Source organism: Oncorhynchus masou, chromosome 22 (assembly GCF_036934945.1).
Source record: "Oncorhynchus masou masou isolate Uvic2021 chromosome 22, UVic_Omas_1.1, whole genome shotgun sequence".
NCBI classification, from domain to species: Eukaryota; Metazoa; Chordata; class Actinopteri; order Salmoniformes; family Salmonidae; genus Oncorhynchus; species Oncorhynchus masou.
In genome coordinates this window covers 22381624-22395177 of record NC_088233.1, presented here as the reverse complement: position 1 = coordinate 22395177, position 13554 = coordinate 22381624, and the positions used below count along the sequence as shown (strand labels likewise).

At 39.2% G+C, this 13554-nt stretch overlaps 1 protein-coding gene across 1 annotated transcript in view; it reads right to left on the bottom strand.

The window, feature by feature from the left end:
- Positions 1 to 13554, bottom strand: part of LOC135509194 (diphosphoinositol polyphosphate phosphohydrolase 3-beta-like) — a 31683-nt gene that overhangs the window by 12603 nt on the left and 5526 nt on the right. The window contains exon 2 of the mRNA XM_064929641.1: positions 4609 to 4719. Coding sequence (XP_064785713.1) covers positions 4609 to 4719 — 111 coding nt within the window. The remainder of the gene's footprint in view (positions 1 to 4608; positions 4720 to 13554) is intronic.

Below are 13554 nucleotides of genomic sequence, written 5' to 3'. Positions count from 1 at the left end.
TTGAAAGATTATTGTACCCGGCCGGTGACTGTATTGGGAGAGCCTGTTAACACCTTGCAACATTCCAGGACTGGAGCCCATGGCTCTGTTCACATGATCCTGGGAGAGAGACGTAATTCAGGTTTAAGTTCCTGCATCTCTCCTTGGTCTGCCTGGCTGGGGCCAGGTTACCAGGACCACATGGTCATATGACAAACACAAGCCCCTACCAACACACTTTAGCTCTATAATCCCAATATGTTTTTTTTACATTATAAAACTGATTTATGTGATAAAATCGAAATAATCTGACACTCATGCACATATTAAACCTCAATTAAACTTCCATTACGTGGTTCTTTGGAGGGGATGTGTTGAACTTGACAGAAGGGTATTACAGTGGGAGGACCATTTGAGTTATGAGCTCCTAACAGTCTGTGTTGGGGAGCGACTCATTTAACCCTATTCAGGGAGGAGGAAGACGTGGGTAACTGGACACTGCCTCTTAAATGTCACCGCTCAATTCCTCACAGCTGTCAACACGACTCCCTGTGGCAGAACACGGCAGAACATCCACTCCAGTCCAAAGTAAAAGTGAACAAGTTGTCACTTCTTTCATTAAACCAGGGATCATCAACTAGATTCAGCCACAGCACAATGTTTTCTTGAGTGGATGGTCGGTGAGTCGGAACATAATAAACAAATATTTGTCGACTGCAAATTGATTGCAGGCCCAAACAGATATAATTTGTGACAAAAAACAATAATTTCAAACCTTGCTTACATTTGTATACAATCATGTGTCCCGATTATGCATGAAAATACTTGGGAACAGTTGCGAAACTTTTTTACAGTCTTATGTCCACATTTTTATGAAGAATCATATATATCCTCTTTTTCAGTGAGCCCCACAGATATGGATACTTTTTTGTCTGGTATATAATTACCTAGATTATCAGATAGCCAGGTAGAGGACTTGGACTGTACTATAACAGCAGAGGAGGTTATAGACACCATCTCACTGTATCTATGAATGCAGGGAAACCACCTGGTCTGAATGGAATTTTTGTAGAATACTATAAAAAGTAAATTGACATTCTTGTACCTGTATTGACAGTGGTTTTACCAAGAGGCATTTAAAAATGGCTCCCTTCCGGACACCTTTAATGAGGCTTTGATATCACTGATTCCTAAGAAGGATAGAGAGATACTACAGAACCAGGGAATTTTAGAGCTATCAGCCTCCTTAATGTGGATTGCAAGATTCTTACTAAGACCCTTGCGATACGCTTAGAGAAGGCACTACCTAATATTATACATAGTGACCAAGTAGGATTAATTAAGAACAGGACCTGAACTGATAATATGAGGAAGCTCTTACATCTCATGTGGTTAAACCGCTCAAATATAGTTCCTACCACTGCTGTCTCTTTAGATGCTGAGAAGGTATTTGATAGGGTAGAGTGGGCTTTTCTCTTTTCTCTCCCTGGTTTTGGACCTGACTTTTGTAAATGTATAGGAGTCCTCTATTCCAATCCTAAAGCAACAGTATTTACAAATGGAGTTATGTCTCCTTGTTTGTCTTTCTAGAGGCACAAGGCAGGAGAGGCACTCACTCTAATTACTTAAAAATCATACAATATGATTTTCTGGATTTGTGTTTTAGATTCCGTCTCTCACAGTTGAACTGTACCTATGATAAAAATTACAGACCCCTACATGCCTTGTAAGTAGGAAAACCTGCAAAATCGGCAGTGTATCAAATACTTGTTCTCTCCACTGTATATACACACAGTACCAGTCAAAAGACACACTTACTCATTCAAGGGTTCTTTATTTTTAATATTTTGTACATTGTAAAATAATAGTGGAGACATCAAAACTATGAAATAACACATACGGAATCATGTAGTAACCAAAAAATGTGTCAAACAAATCAAAATAGAGTTTATATTTGAGATTCTTCAAAGTAGCCAACCTTTGCCTTGATGACAGCTTTGCACACTCTTGGCATTCTCTCAACCAGCTTCATGAGGAATGCTTTTCCAACAGTCATGAAGGAGTTCCCACATATGCTGAGCACTTGTTGGCTGCTTTTCCGTCACTCTGCGGTCCAACTCATCCCAAACCATCTCAATTGGTTTGAGGTCGGGTGATTGTGGAGGCCAGGTCATCTGATGCAGCACTCCATCACTCTCCTTTTTAGTCAAACAGCCCTTACACAGCCTGGAGGTGTGTTTGGTCATTGTCATGTCGAAAATCCCATGATAGTACCACTAAGCCCAAACCAGATGGGATGGCATATTGCTGCAGAATGCTGGTTAAGTGTGCCTTGAATTCTAAATAAATCACTGACAGTGTCAACAGCAAAGCACCCCCACACAGTCACACCTCCTCATCTACGCTTCACAGTGGGAACTACAAATGCAGCGATCATCCGTTCACCTACTTCTCGTCTCACAAGGACACGGTGGTTGGACTTTTTTATTTGGAGTCATCAGACCAAAGGACAGATTTCCACCAGTCTAATGTCCATTGCTCGTGTTTCTTGGCTCAAGCAAGTCTCTTCTTATTATTGGTGTCCTTTAGTAGTGGTTTCTTTGCAGCAATTCGAGGCCTGATTCACACTGTCCCATCTAAACAGTTGATGTTGAGATGTGTCTGTTACTTGAACTCTATGAAGCATTTATTTGGGCTGCAATCTGAGGCTGGTAACTCTAATGAAATTATCCTCTGCAGCAGAGGTAACTCTGGGTCTTCCTTTTCTGTGGTGGTCCTCATGAGAGCCAGTTTCATCATAGAGCTTGATGGTTTTTGCGACGGCACTTGAAAAAACTGTCAAAGTTCTTGAAATGTTCTGGATTGACTGACCTTCACGTCTTAAAGTAATGATGGACTGTCATTGCGCGTAGCATATTTGAGCTGTTCTTGCCATAATATGGACTTGGTCTTTCACAAAATAGGGCTATCTTGTGTATATCACCCCTACCTTGTCACAACACAACGGATTGGCTCAAATGCATTAATCATTTGCGTGTAGGGGGCAGTATTTTTGTTTTGGCTAAAAACCGTACCCATTTGAAACTGCCTATTTCTCAGCCCCAGAAACTAGAATATGCATATAATTGTCAGATTGGATAGAAAACACTCTAAAGTTTCCAAAACTGTAAAAATATTGTCTGTGAGTATAACAGAACTGATATTGTAGGCAAAAGCCTGAGGAAAATCCAATCAGGAAGTGCCTCTTATTTTGAAACCTTTCTGTTCCTATGCATGCCTATCCTCCATTGAAAGGGATATCAACCAGATTCCTTTTTCTATGGCTTCCCTAAGGTGTCAACCGTCTTTAGACATAGTTTCAGGCTTTTATTTTGAAAAATGAGCGTGAAAGATCACATTGCGTAAGTTGATAGGTGGGGGCTCTCAGAGCGAGTTTTGCGCAACTGAGTAAAGTGGCCATTGTTTCTCCCGCTGTTATTGAAAAAGCTACACACTCGGTTGATATATTATCGAATATTTATTTTAAAAACAACTTTAGGATTAATTATAAAAAACGTTTGACATGTTTCTGTGGACATTATGGATATTATTTGGAATATACTTCTGTGTTGTCGTGACTGCTCTTTCCTGTGGATTTCTGAACATAAAGCGACAAACAAACGTCGGTATTTTGGGTATAAAAATAATCTTTATGGAACAAAAGGAACATTTGTTGTGTAACTGGGAGTCTCGTGAGTGAAAACATCCGAAGATCAAAGGTAAACCATTTTTTTGATTGCTTTTCTGATTTTCGTGACCTAGCTACTTAATGCTTAGTGTACATAATGTTACGTTATCTATAAACTTACACAAACGCTTGGATTGCTTTCGCTGTAAAGCATAATTTCAAAATCTGAAATGACAGGTGGATTAACAAAAGGCTAAGCTGTGTTTTGCAATATTGCACTTGTGATTTCATGAATATGAATATTTTTTAGTAATATTATTTGACTGTGGTGGTGCTATGCTATTCAGCGGTTGTTGATGACAATTATCCCGGTACCGGGATGGGTAGTGTCAAGAAGTTTTGGAGGAAAGAAATTCCACAAATGAACTTTTAACAACAAGGCACACCTGTTAATTGAAATGTATTACAGGTGACTACCTCACGAAGCTGGTTGAGAGAATGCCAAGAGTGTGCAAAGCTGTAATTAAGGCAAAGGGTGGCTTCTTTGAAGAATCTGAAATATATTTTGATTTGGTTAATGTTTTTTTGGTTACTACATGATTCCATATGTGTTATTTCATATTTTTGATGTCTTCACTAATATTCTTGTAAAGAATAAAGAAAAACCCTTGAATGAGGAGACGTGTGCAAACTTTTGACTGGTATTTAATAATATTTAATTTAAAAAATTGCTGAGAAAACTTGGAGGGGTAAATAAGAACAGTCGCCAGCTGTGGATCCCTGCATTAAACCATTAGCTAAACTGGATGTCTGTGCATGCTCAATCTAGAACATTTTGAAACTATATCTCCACTTCAAATCTATAAGTGCTACTAATTTATCAAGGAAACTGTCTCTCTAACTTGGTGTATTACAGATAGATGATTAGGATAATAACATTTCTATGGGGGGGGGGTTCTCACTTCTTCGTACACCTCTCTGACTGCAGCTCCACACGGCTCCTCCTCAGGCTCCATCCCTCCTCCTGGTACTATCCACTGGTCCGGGTGCCGACTGCTGCTCACCAGCAACACCTGGAATGGGTCAAAATAAACCAATGATACTCAAATAGTGGTTTGTGGGAAGAATCCGGCTCGCAAGCCTCTAGTTTCTTGTCCAGGCAGATACTTAACTACACAACCTATCAGTTCAACAAAAGATGCATGAATTGAGGCATACATTTGATGTGGGGGAGTTTAAACATATTCAGCAGGATATTCAATTGAGGAGTACAGTGAAATTTGGATAGAAAATGCTTCTTTATTATCCTATATTAACCTACACATTGATCAGCAGTACAGCCTTCATCTGGGTATCTGCCCATTGACATAAAGTATATTGTACGTCTGACACCAGCAGCCGCACCTGCCAGGGTGAGGTGGTTCTGTGACAGGAAAAGCTGCCATTGGAAGAACCCCCAGCTCAGCTCTGTGCCAATCACATGGTCACCCAGGTCAGGTTTATAAACATGGGGCAATTCCACGATAACGGAATTACTACTCAGATTTTTCACTTTAAAATGTATGCAAAACAAAAACCATTGATATCAAAGTTTAACAAACCAACTCTATTCACTAGGTCTACTTTGAATACATTTACTGGAATATATGCAGATGCAAAGTTTGGTAAGAGATTTATGTAAAATCTCCCTCTGTTTTTTATGCGACCACATTTTCAAAAACTCTTAAATATGTGCTCCGAATTAGGATAAACAAATGTCAGCAGTAATAATAGGGTGTCAGATATGATATGACAACTTGAGTTTGAAAAATACATATTTGAGTTATTGAACAACAGTAAATTAAGTGGATTTACACCCCATAACATAATTACATCATGGCTCCCTGATCTGTACTACACAGAAATGACTAATTATGGATATGAATGTCCTTCTCTTCAGATGTATTGTGAATAGGTACACTAAGGTAGAAAAAATAAATATTATCCTTTGCATATGGGTATTATTCTACACAATGGCTATTATTCTAATGAGCTCGGCCCCCAAACTAGACAAAATCTGAACCAATCATAGATGTCTATGTTTCACAAGTTTGGACATTGCAGTACAGCACAGTAAAGTACAATATAGTAACTATTTTACTGTACTGAACAATACTCTACTCTTCTTTACTTTTCTGTACTGTAATGTACTCTACTGTGCTTCACTGTACTCTACTGTCCAAATTTGTGAAACATATACGTCTGTGATTGGTTAAGATTTGGTCCAGTCACCAATCATGGACGTCTATGTTTGGGCCAAATCAAGGCCAGTACGGACCAAAACTCAATCTCTGTGGACGTTGAAATCAAGGCCGACCCAAAAATGTCCTCTGTGGATGTTAAAATCAAGGCCAGGATGGACTGGCCAAATTTCATCTACTTTTTAAATGTCCATGGATGTCTGGTGTCGGTCAGTGCTCAGTGGTTGCGGATGCGGTTTATAGTAAATGGAAAAAGATGGGGCTCATGGGTAGGTGTTAGTAAGATATAGGTAACATTAACTAGAGAGAAAGAGACAGAAGACATAAAAAGAAAGAAAACAGTTATGAGCTGAACATAACATGTATGCCAGTGGATTGGAGGACATTAGCACGTGACCCAGCTGTGGTTTGTGAGCACTATAATTTCCCATTGTAGCCTATTCAATTGCAGTAATTCCATTTCATTTTTGGATTTTATTTTTTACTAGAACACATTCTCAATTACAGCAACAAACTGGGGAATAGTTACAGGGGCGAGGAGGGGGGATGAATGAGCCAATTGGAAGCTGGGGATGATTAGGTGGCCATGGTGGCGTAAGGGACAGATTGGAAATTTAGCCAGGACACCAGGGTTAACACCCCTACTCTTACTCGAGTGCCATGGGATCTTTAGTGACCAAAGAGAGAAAAGACACCCGTTTTCCGAAAAACGGAAAATGTCCCCAACCACCCCCCCCCTTAATGATTTAGATGCACTATTGTAAAGTGGCTGTTCCACTGGATGTCAGAAGGTGTATTCACCAATTTGTAAGTCGCTCTGGATAAGAGCGTCTGCTAAATGACTTAAATGTAAATGTTAAATGTCACTGCCTTGGGGCATTGGGATACTATTATAATCAAAAATGTGTTACCGATTTGGTAACAGAATTGCGAATTTGAATCACTTAATAATTCATAAAAATAATTCATAGCCTGCGGCTATGGAACTCTGACCTGTTCACCGGACGTGCTACCTGTCCCAGACCTGCTGTTTTCAACTCTCTAGAGACAGCAGGAGCAGTACAGATACCCTTAATGATTGGCTATGAAAAGCCAACTGACATTTACTCCTGAGGTGCTCTCAACAACCACTGATTATTATTATTTGGCCACGCCGGTAATTTATGAACATTTGAACAGCTTGGCCATGTTCTGTTATAATCTCCACCCGCCACAGCCAGAAGAGGACTGGCCACCCCTCATAGCCTGGTTCCTCTCCAGGTTTCTTCCTAGGTTTTGGCCCTTCTAGGGAGTTTTTCCTAGCCACCGTGCTTCTACACCTGCATTGCTTGCTGTTTGGGGTTTTAGGCTGGGTTTCTGTACAGCACTTTGAAATATCAGCAGATGTAAGGTGGGCTACATAAATAAATGTGATTTGATAAACAAAAATGTATATTAGTAAAAATACTAACTAATTGGTAGGTCCACCTTAGAAAATATCTTAAAGATGTGAGGTTTTCAAAATGGAATTACAAGGCAATGTTTCTAAAATTTACAGAAGGCAACAAAAAAACAACTAAATAATAATGTTGATATTAGTTGGTAGGTTTCTTTATTTCAACATTATTGTGTTTTGATGCATTCCTAATACCTTTTGAGACTTTTTTCTGGTAGATATTTTCCAAGATCTATTTTCCATCTTTTTGACCAGAAATCAAATCCATTACATATGCCTAATTTTTAAGATGGAAAATTGTTAAAAATGCATCAATGCCCTTAATTTCCCCAAAATAAAGACTCTTAGCTTTAATTTGACACCGAATTTGATATGCTCCTATGAATTTCACATGTTGGTGCTCATGTGTCCTTTTACATGGAAATGGCCCATGTGTTTAACCAGATGGCTGAGAGCCAGATGGCAGCAGGGTACAGAAGATGAGAATCTACCCACTGTCTTTTGCAAAGGGAGGGTATATTTCTGGACACTTTCAGTTTAGCAGTAAACTACCAGAATGTTGGCATCTTTCAAGGATTTTATGTTATCTACCACATTTAGTGGAACTTTTGGGTACTTCAGATTCTCACATGTAAAATATGAAATAATAAAATAAAATAATTTAAAAATAAAAACTGAATGACAAAGCTGTAAAAGATTATCCTAAATATAAGCAATACATTTTGAGAATACCATTGGTGTTTAATTTGAGGGTTTCAGCATGGCGTCAAACTGGTGGAAGTTGTGAAAAAAGTCAATAGTTGGAAGAGTTGCAGAGTTAATTGAAAATAATGCCACTGTTGATTAGATGCTTTTTTCATTCATTAAGCTATTTTCTCTTGAACCATTTGGTCTATCTACTAGAAAGTCATATTCAGTGAAATCTATTCTATATATGATTTTTTTCTTCTTCAGTTATTCAAGTATAAATGACCAAAGTTAGGGTATATTGACATAGATTTTCAGTAAATTACCAAAATGGCCCAGGTACCTGGGCTCTGAGGTACCAGTGGCAGAAGCATCCTCAGAGGACCCTGTTCAACAGGTATCTATTTTGATAGAGAGGTGACGGTAAAACCATAGACATAATCAGGTTCTGTGCCTGTTTGTCCTTTTCAGCGATCCCCGAGGTTAGTTAGTAAAGTATCAACTTGTCTTGTGTTGCTATACTTCCAAGTCTTCAGCTCTCAGAACAAACATGAGAAAGCCAGGATTCGAGATTTAGCCTCCAACAAAATAGGAGTTGACAGTTAAAGTAAAAAAAAAGGGGGCTGCCTTTACAATCGATGTCTGCAGTGTGACAAAGACTTATAATCTTAAATGAACAATCCACTCATCAGTTCACTGTTGATACAGTCCCCCAAAAAATTGCATGTCAGCAATTACGTTTTTCAAGATTTTGGACTTTCAAAAAGCAAATTTTAACTTGCCACATCAGCATGATGATGATGTGTCTTGCATTATATGATGCAATTTGCATCATCATGATGTGGAAAGTTACAATTTGCTTTGACATGCAAAACGTTTGAAAGAAATACCAAAATATAGTTTTTGAGTGGATTATTCCTTTAAGGGAAACATACCAACAAGTCTATGTTTAAAACTGACCAGAGACAAGCAAAGGGAGAGAGACAGGGTACCCCTCTGGTGCCTCAGTCCCATGACCTTCAACCCCATCTGGCATCACACTGACTCACATAAGAGGGCCACATGTGAATGCCTCCCAGATCCCACCAGGTCGTTCCAGCTCAAAAAGCACAAGAAAGAGAATTTTGACACCCACCATCTCAGATTGTTCTGAAATTGTTTCTGTAGTTAGTAACAGATACGATTAGCATTCCTTAAACGTTATTTTGTTGAAATATAATTTGATCTCTGAGAAATTAAGTTAATTGATTGCACCCAAATTGACAATTTTAATTGATAGGATTCAAATAATATTAAATAAATATAGTACTCAACATCTGATTTCTTCCTACCAGTGAGTAAGATGTGAGGAATCAAAAAACATGGGGAATCAAAGCCAACCACAGACAGCCACACTATTTTATCCATGTTGCTTGTCTCTTGTGTTTATTAAATAGATCACAACATTTCCTTTGCAACTTCGGGTAGAAAAACAATAGATTTGGCTCATTAACAAAATACATTGTGTGGTCATCCTCACAATTAAAGCCAGTCCTCCATGAAAGCAATACAGTTTGTCCTTCTCTCTGCAAACTAATGCTTCAGCCCAACTCTCCTTGAATAGTCCAACAAGTGGCTGCTCTCTGCAATTCTCATATCAATACTTTTCCTACAAGCCCAACACTTTGTTAGAGAAATGGGCTAGGGAAGAAATGTTGTGACAATCCTAATAAATAATGAATTGCACAGCAGTCTTACCCAACACACCTCAATACTATTACAATTGCAAAACTGTAGTGTGTGTTTGGGACTTTTACCATTGAAGACCATTAGAGACAATAACATTGAAACCATTAGAGAACTGCTGTAGCCTAACAGTGTGGTTGTTCACCAGGAAGAGTGTAACATTAACTACTAGTCCAGACCTTTTTTAAAGGGAATAAACTACACACAAAGATGCCTTGTCCGAGACACAAATTAAGAGTAAAAGAAGGACAAACTGATTTGCTTTCATGGAGGACTGGCTTGAACTGTGAGGATGACCACACAATGTATTTTCATCACAAGACAAATCTATTGGTTGTCTACCCAAAGTTGCAATGGAAATGTTATGATCTATTTAATAAACACAAGAGACCAGAATAAATGATGAGTGTGACGGTATAGCTGTACCAGCAGCATTTAGTGGTAAACCAGATTCACAGGGAATACATGACATAGTATGGAGTAAAAGTCCAAGTCACAGCTTCATACTACTTGTCAAACACAAAGAAATGGTACTAGCGGTTAACAGTATTGGGCCAGTAAACGAAAGATCGCTGATTTGAATCCCCAAGCTGACCAGGTGAAAAATCTGTCGATGTGCCCTTAGCAGAGTGTCTGCTAAAATGTAAAAGTCAGTCTGTATACTGGTTGTTGGGGTGGGATGGCATGGGGTGTGGGGGGTCCGTGGATGGCTTTTGACCATGTCTTACTCATTAGTAAGAAGAAGTTTGGTCCAAATCTGACGATGGGTACTATATTTATTGAATATCATCTGAATCCTATAAATGAAAATGTCCAATTTGGGTGCAATAAATTAGCTTAATGTTTCAGAAATTACAATCTTACCTGTTTCTAACTACATAAACTATTTTATAACAATCTGAGATGGTGGGTGTCATGGCTTGCTGAAATGTCATGGAATGACTCCACCATATGTGAGCTCACAGAGCACATGCATCCTCTGGCTCCTGCATCCCCCCAGCCCCTAGTCAGCTTCTGTCATCAAGAACCGATTTAACATCAGCTTTACTGACCATTGTCCAGAACTAATGAATTACCAACTAAACAATCAAATCAAGCACCCAGGACAGGAGCATTTGCTAAAAGTATTGTACTACCTGCACAAATATTTTGCAAAAAGTGGGGCTGGGCTTAGGAGATTCTGAAGAGAACTTGCTAATGATAATGCCTGACCTCTAAGATAATGTTGCTGAAAGTCACCCCAGAGTTGCACAAAATTGAGAATGAGTCATTTGGAAAATTACACCATTATCGTATGAAATGCTGTAGATTGGCTATTGATAACTTTACACAGTTTAACATGACCTCGTCATTTCTATCCCTAGATAACCTTAAAATAACCCTCAATTCGAATTACAAGAAGCTATCAGGTGACCAAAAAAGACCCAGTGAATTTTGGACAGATGAAATTGTGAATTAGCAAACTATAAAATTACAACCTAAAGGATCATAAGGAGTTGCTGTTTATATGCCGGCATTATTGAAATAAATACTTATCGTGCAACAGGATGTGTGACACTACCTTTCAGAATTGGCCACAGAAACAGAGGTTTCACCCACACTAACTCTGTATAAACCCAGAGCCTAAGGTGTTTGCTGGAACATTAGCGGCAGCACCCTCTCTCACACTCACAAACACACTGCAAAAGTACTGGATCAGCAGTTGCCTATACTGCATGAAGACCACAACAGCTTAGCAGAGCAGCTGAATGACCAGTCCTGATCCAATCCACACCAGTGTGAAGGCCTTGCTGTCATAAGGTTTCAGAGGTTACGTTTCACAGTTTTCACTTGAACTGAAACAATAATGAGTGCAGCATTCAGCCTGGCTTAACCAAGCTACCTACTTATGGTAAAAGAGCTCAATTAAGCACAGTGATTTCATTTGCTTTTCCTCCTGATAGTCAAATGGTATGCATCTTTGATTACAACAAAACTGTGTCTGTCTTTTAAAGAAGTAAAATCCATTCTGTGGGGGAGGCTACACATCCAATGCCCCCATCTCTGAATGAAAACGGCTCCTCAGATGCATGTTCTCAGAGAATAGAGATGTATGCCACTAAGGAGGAATTTCCTGTGTTCACACATCTTCATTGTATTAATGTGAGTAATACATGTATACACTCTGTTACCCTGCCAACTTACAGATACGTTGCAGCTAAGGTCTCCTATAGTTGAAGTGATACTTTGGGATTTTGGCAATGAGGCACTTTATCTACTTCCCCAGATTAACTAGTGGATAGCATTTTCATGTCTCTGTGTCCAGTATGAAGGAAGTTAGAGGTAGTTTCAAGAGCCAACACAAGTGTTAGCGTAATGACTGGGTGAGTTGTGTGTGTGTGTGTGTGTGTGTGTGTGTGTATCAGAGAGAGAAAGCGAGAGAGAGGAGGTGGGTAAGGGAATCTGACAGGGGACAGCTAGTGCCTCTGACGCAGCGTTTCTATAAATTGCAGCTGACAGGTTACTGGGTATTTAGCACAGTGTAACACTCATCCCTTGGCCCCCCTGGCTCTCCCAATCAAATGCAGTCCTGAAAGACAGGGTCTTGTCCCCAGGCAGAGTAGTCATGATCCAAGATGCTCCCTTTCTTACCACTTCAATGTCATGTTAAGTCCTAAACAGTGTGTGTGTGTGTGTGTGTGTGTGTGTGTGTTGCGTACATACAGTACAGTACAGGCTGCCTTTGTGTTTTGTGGTGCCTCAGCATAGAGATCACACTAACACGTGTGGTGTCACTCACATGGTAGCGCCCTGCACAATATAACCAAAACAGCTGAAGCCTAGAGTGACTAGTATTAAATAGCCAACACCACCCTGACTGACTGACTGACTGCAAATACATTATTTCATAATGGGCCAGTATTTATAGACAGAGGTAGGCTATCATTAAATATTTTGGAGGCAAGAGATTATAGCTTATTACCAATGCAATGAAACAGGACCATACCAGCTTCAGAATGCAATTACAGTAGGTAGGCTTATTTGTTCCTCAATGGTCTAAAAAGGTGGTAAAATATATGCCCAAATAACATAACCTAAGTCTGACCCTGTTTCCAAATGGGCACATTTGTTTTTGTTTATTAAAACCATGCCCTGAGTAAGCATAGCTTACACATGTCAATGAAACTTGTGTTTACAAAGAAATGTATAAGTCTAGATGGCATCAAAGCATGCATTACTCACTCTCTCTCCCTCTCTGTATCAATGGAAATAACATGACTCTGATACATGTGGTAAAGAGGCCAATGGAACGCAGACCATGGGGTACAGAAGGAGGAAGCCAGATTGGCGCACATTCAACAAATCTGATTTAACAAAGTGGATATTTGTCGAATCTGTCATGATAGTAACAGGCCCACAATGTGGTTACTAAAGTCCGATTTGGATATATTTGGCTGTTTTCACTGCATAACATTTAGAAGTTGTCCCTTTTCAGATTTAGAAGATGTGACTGCTAAATGCTAACTCCTGTTCATATAAGCTGGTAGCATAGCTAGCATACAGGGATCGGTGGTGGTAGCCAAAGTTGTTTTTAACTGTAATGCAGTGGATTGGCGATGATGATATTAACATGCATTTGGGTTGGCATCTATACAAGCATTATACCCATTTCTTTTTTACCTCAACATAGTGTGAAATACACATACAGTGGGGCAAAAAAGTATTTAGTCAGCCACCAATTGTGCAAGTTCTCCCACTTAAAAAGATGAGAGAGGCCTGTAATTTTCATCATAGGTACACTTCAACTATGACAGACAAAATTAGAAAAAAAAATCCAGAAA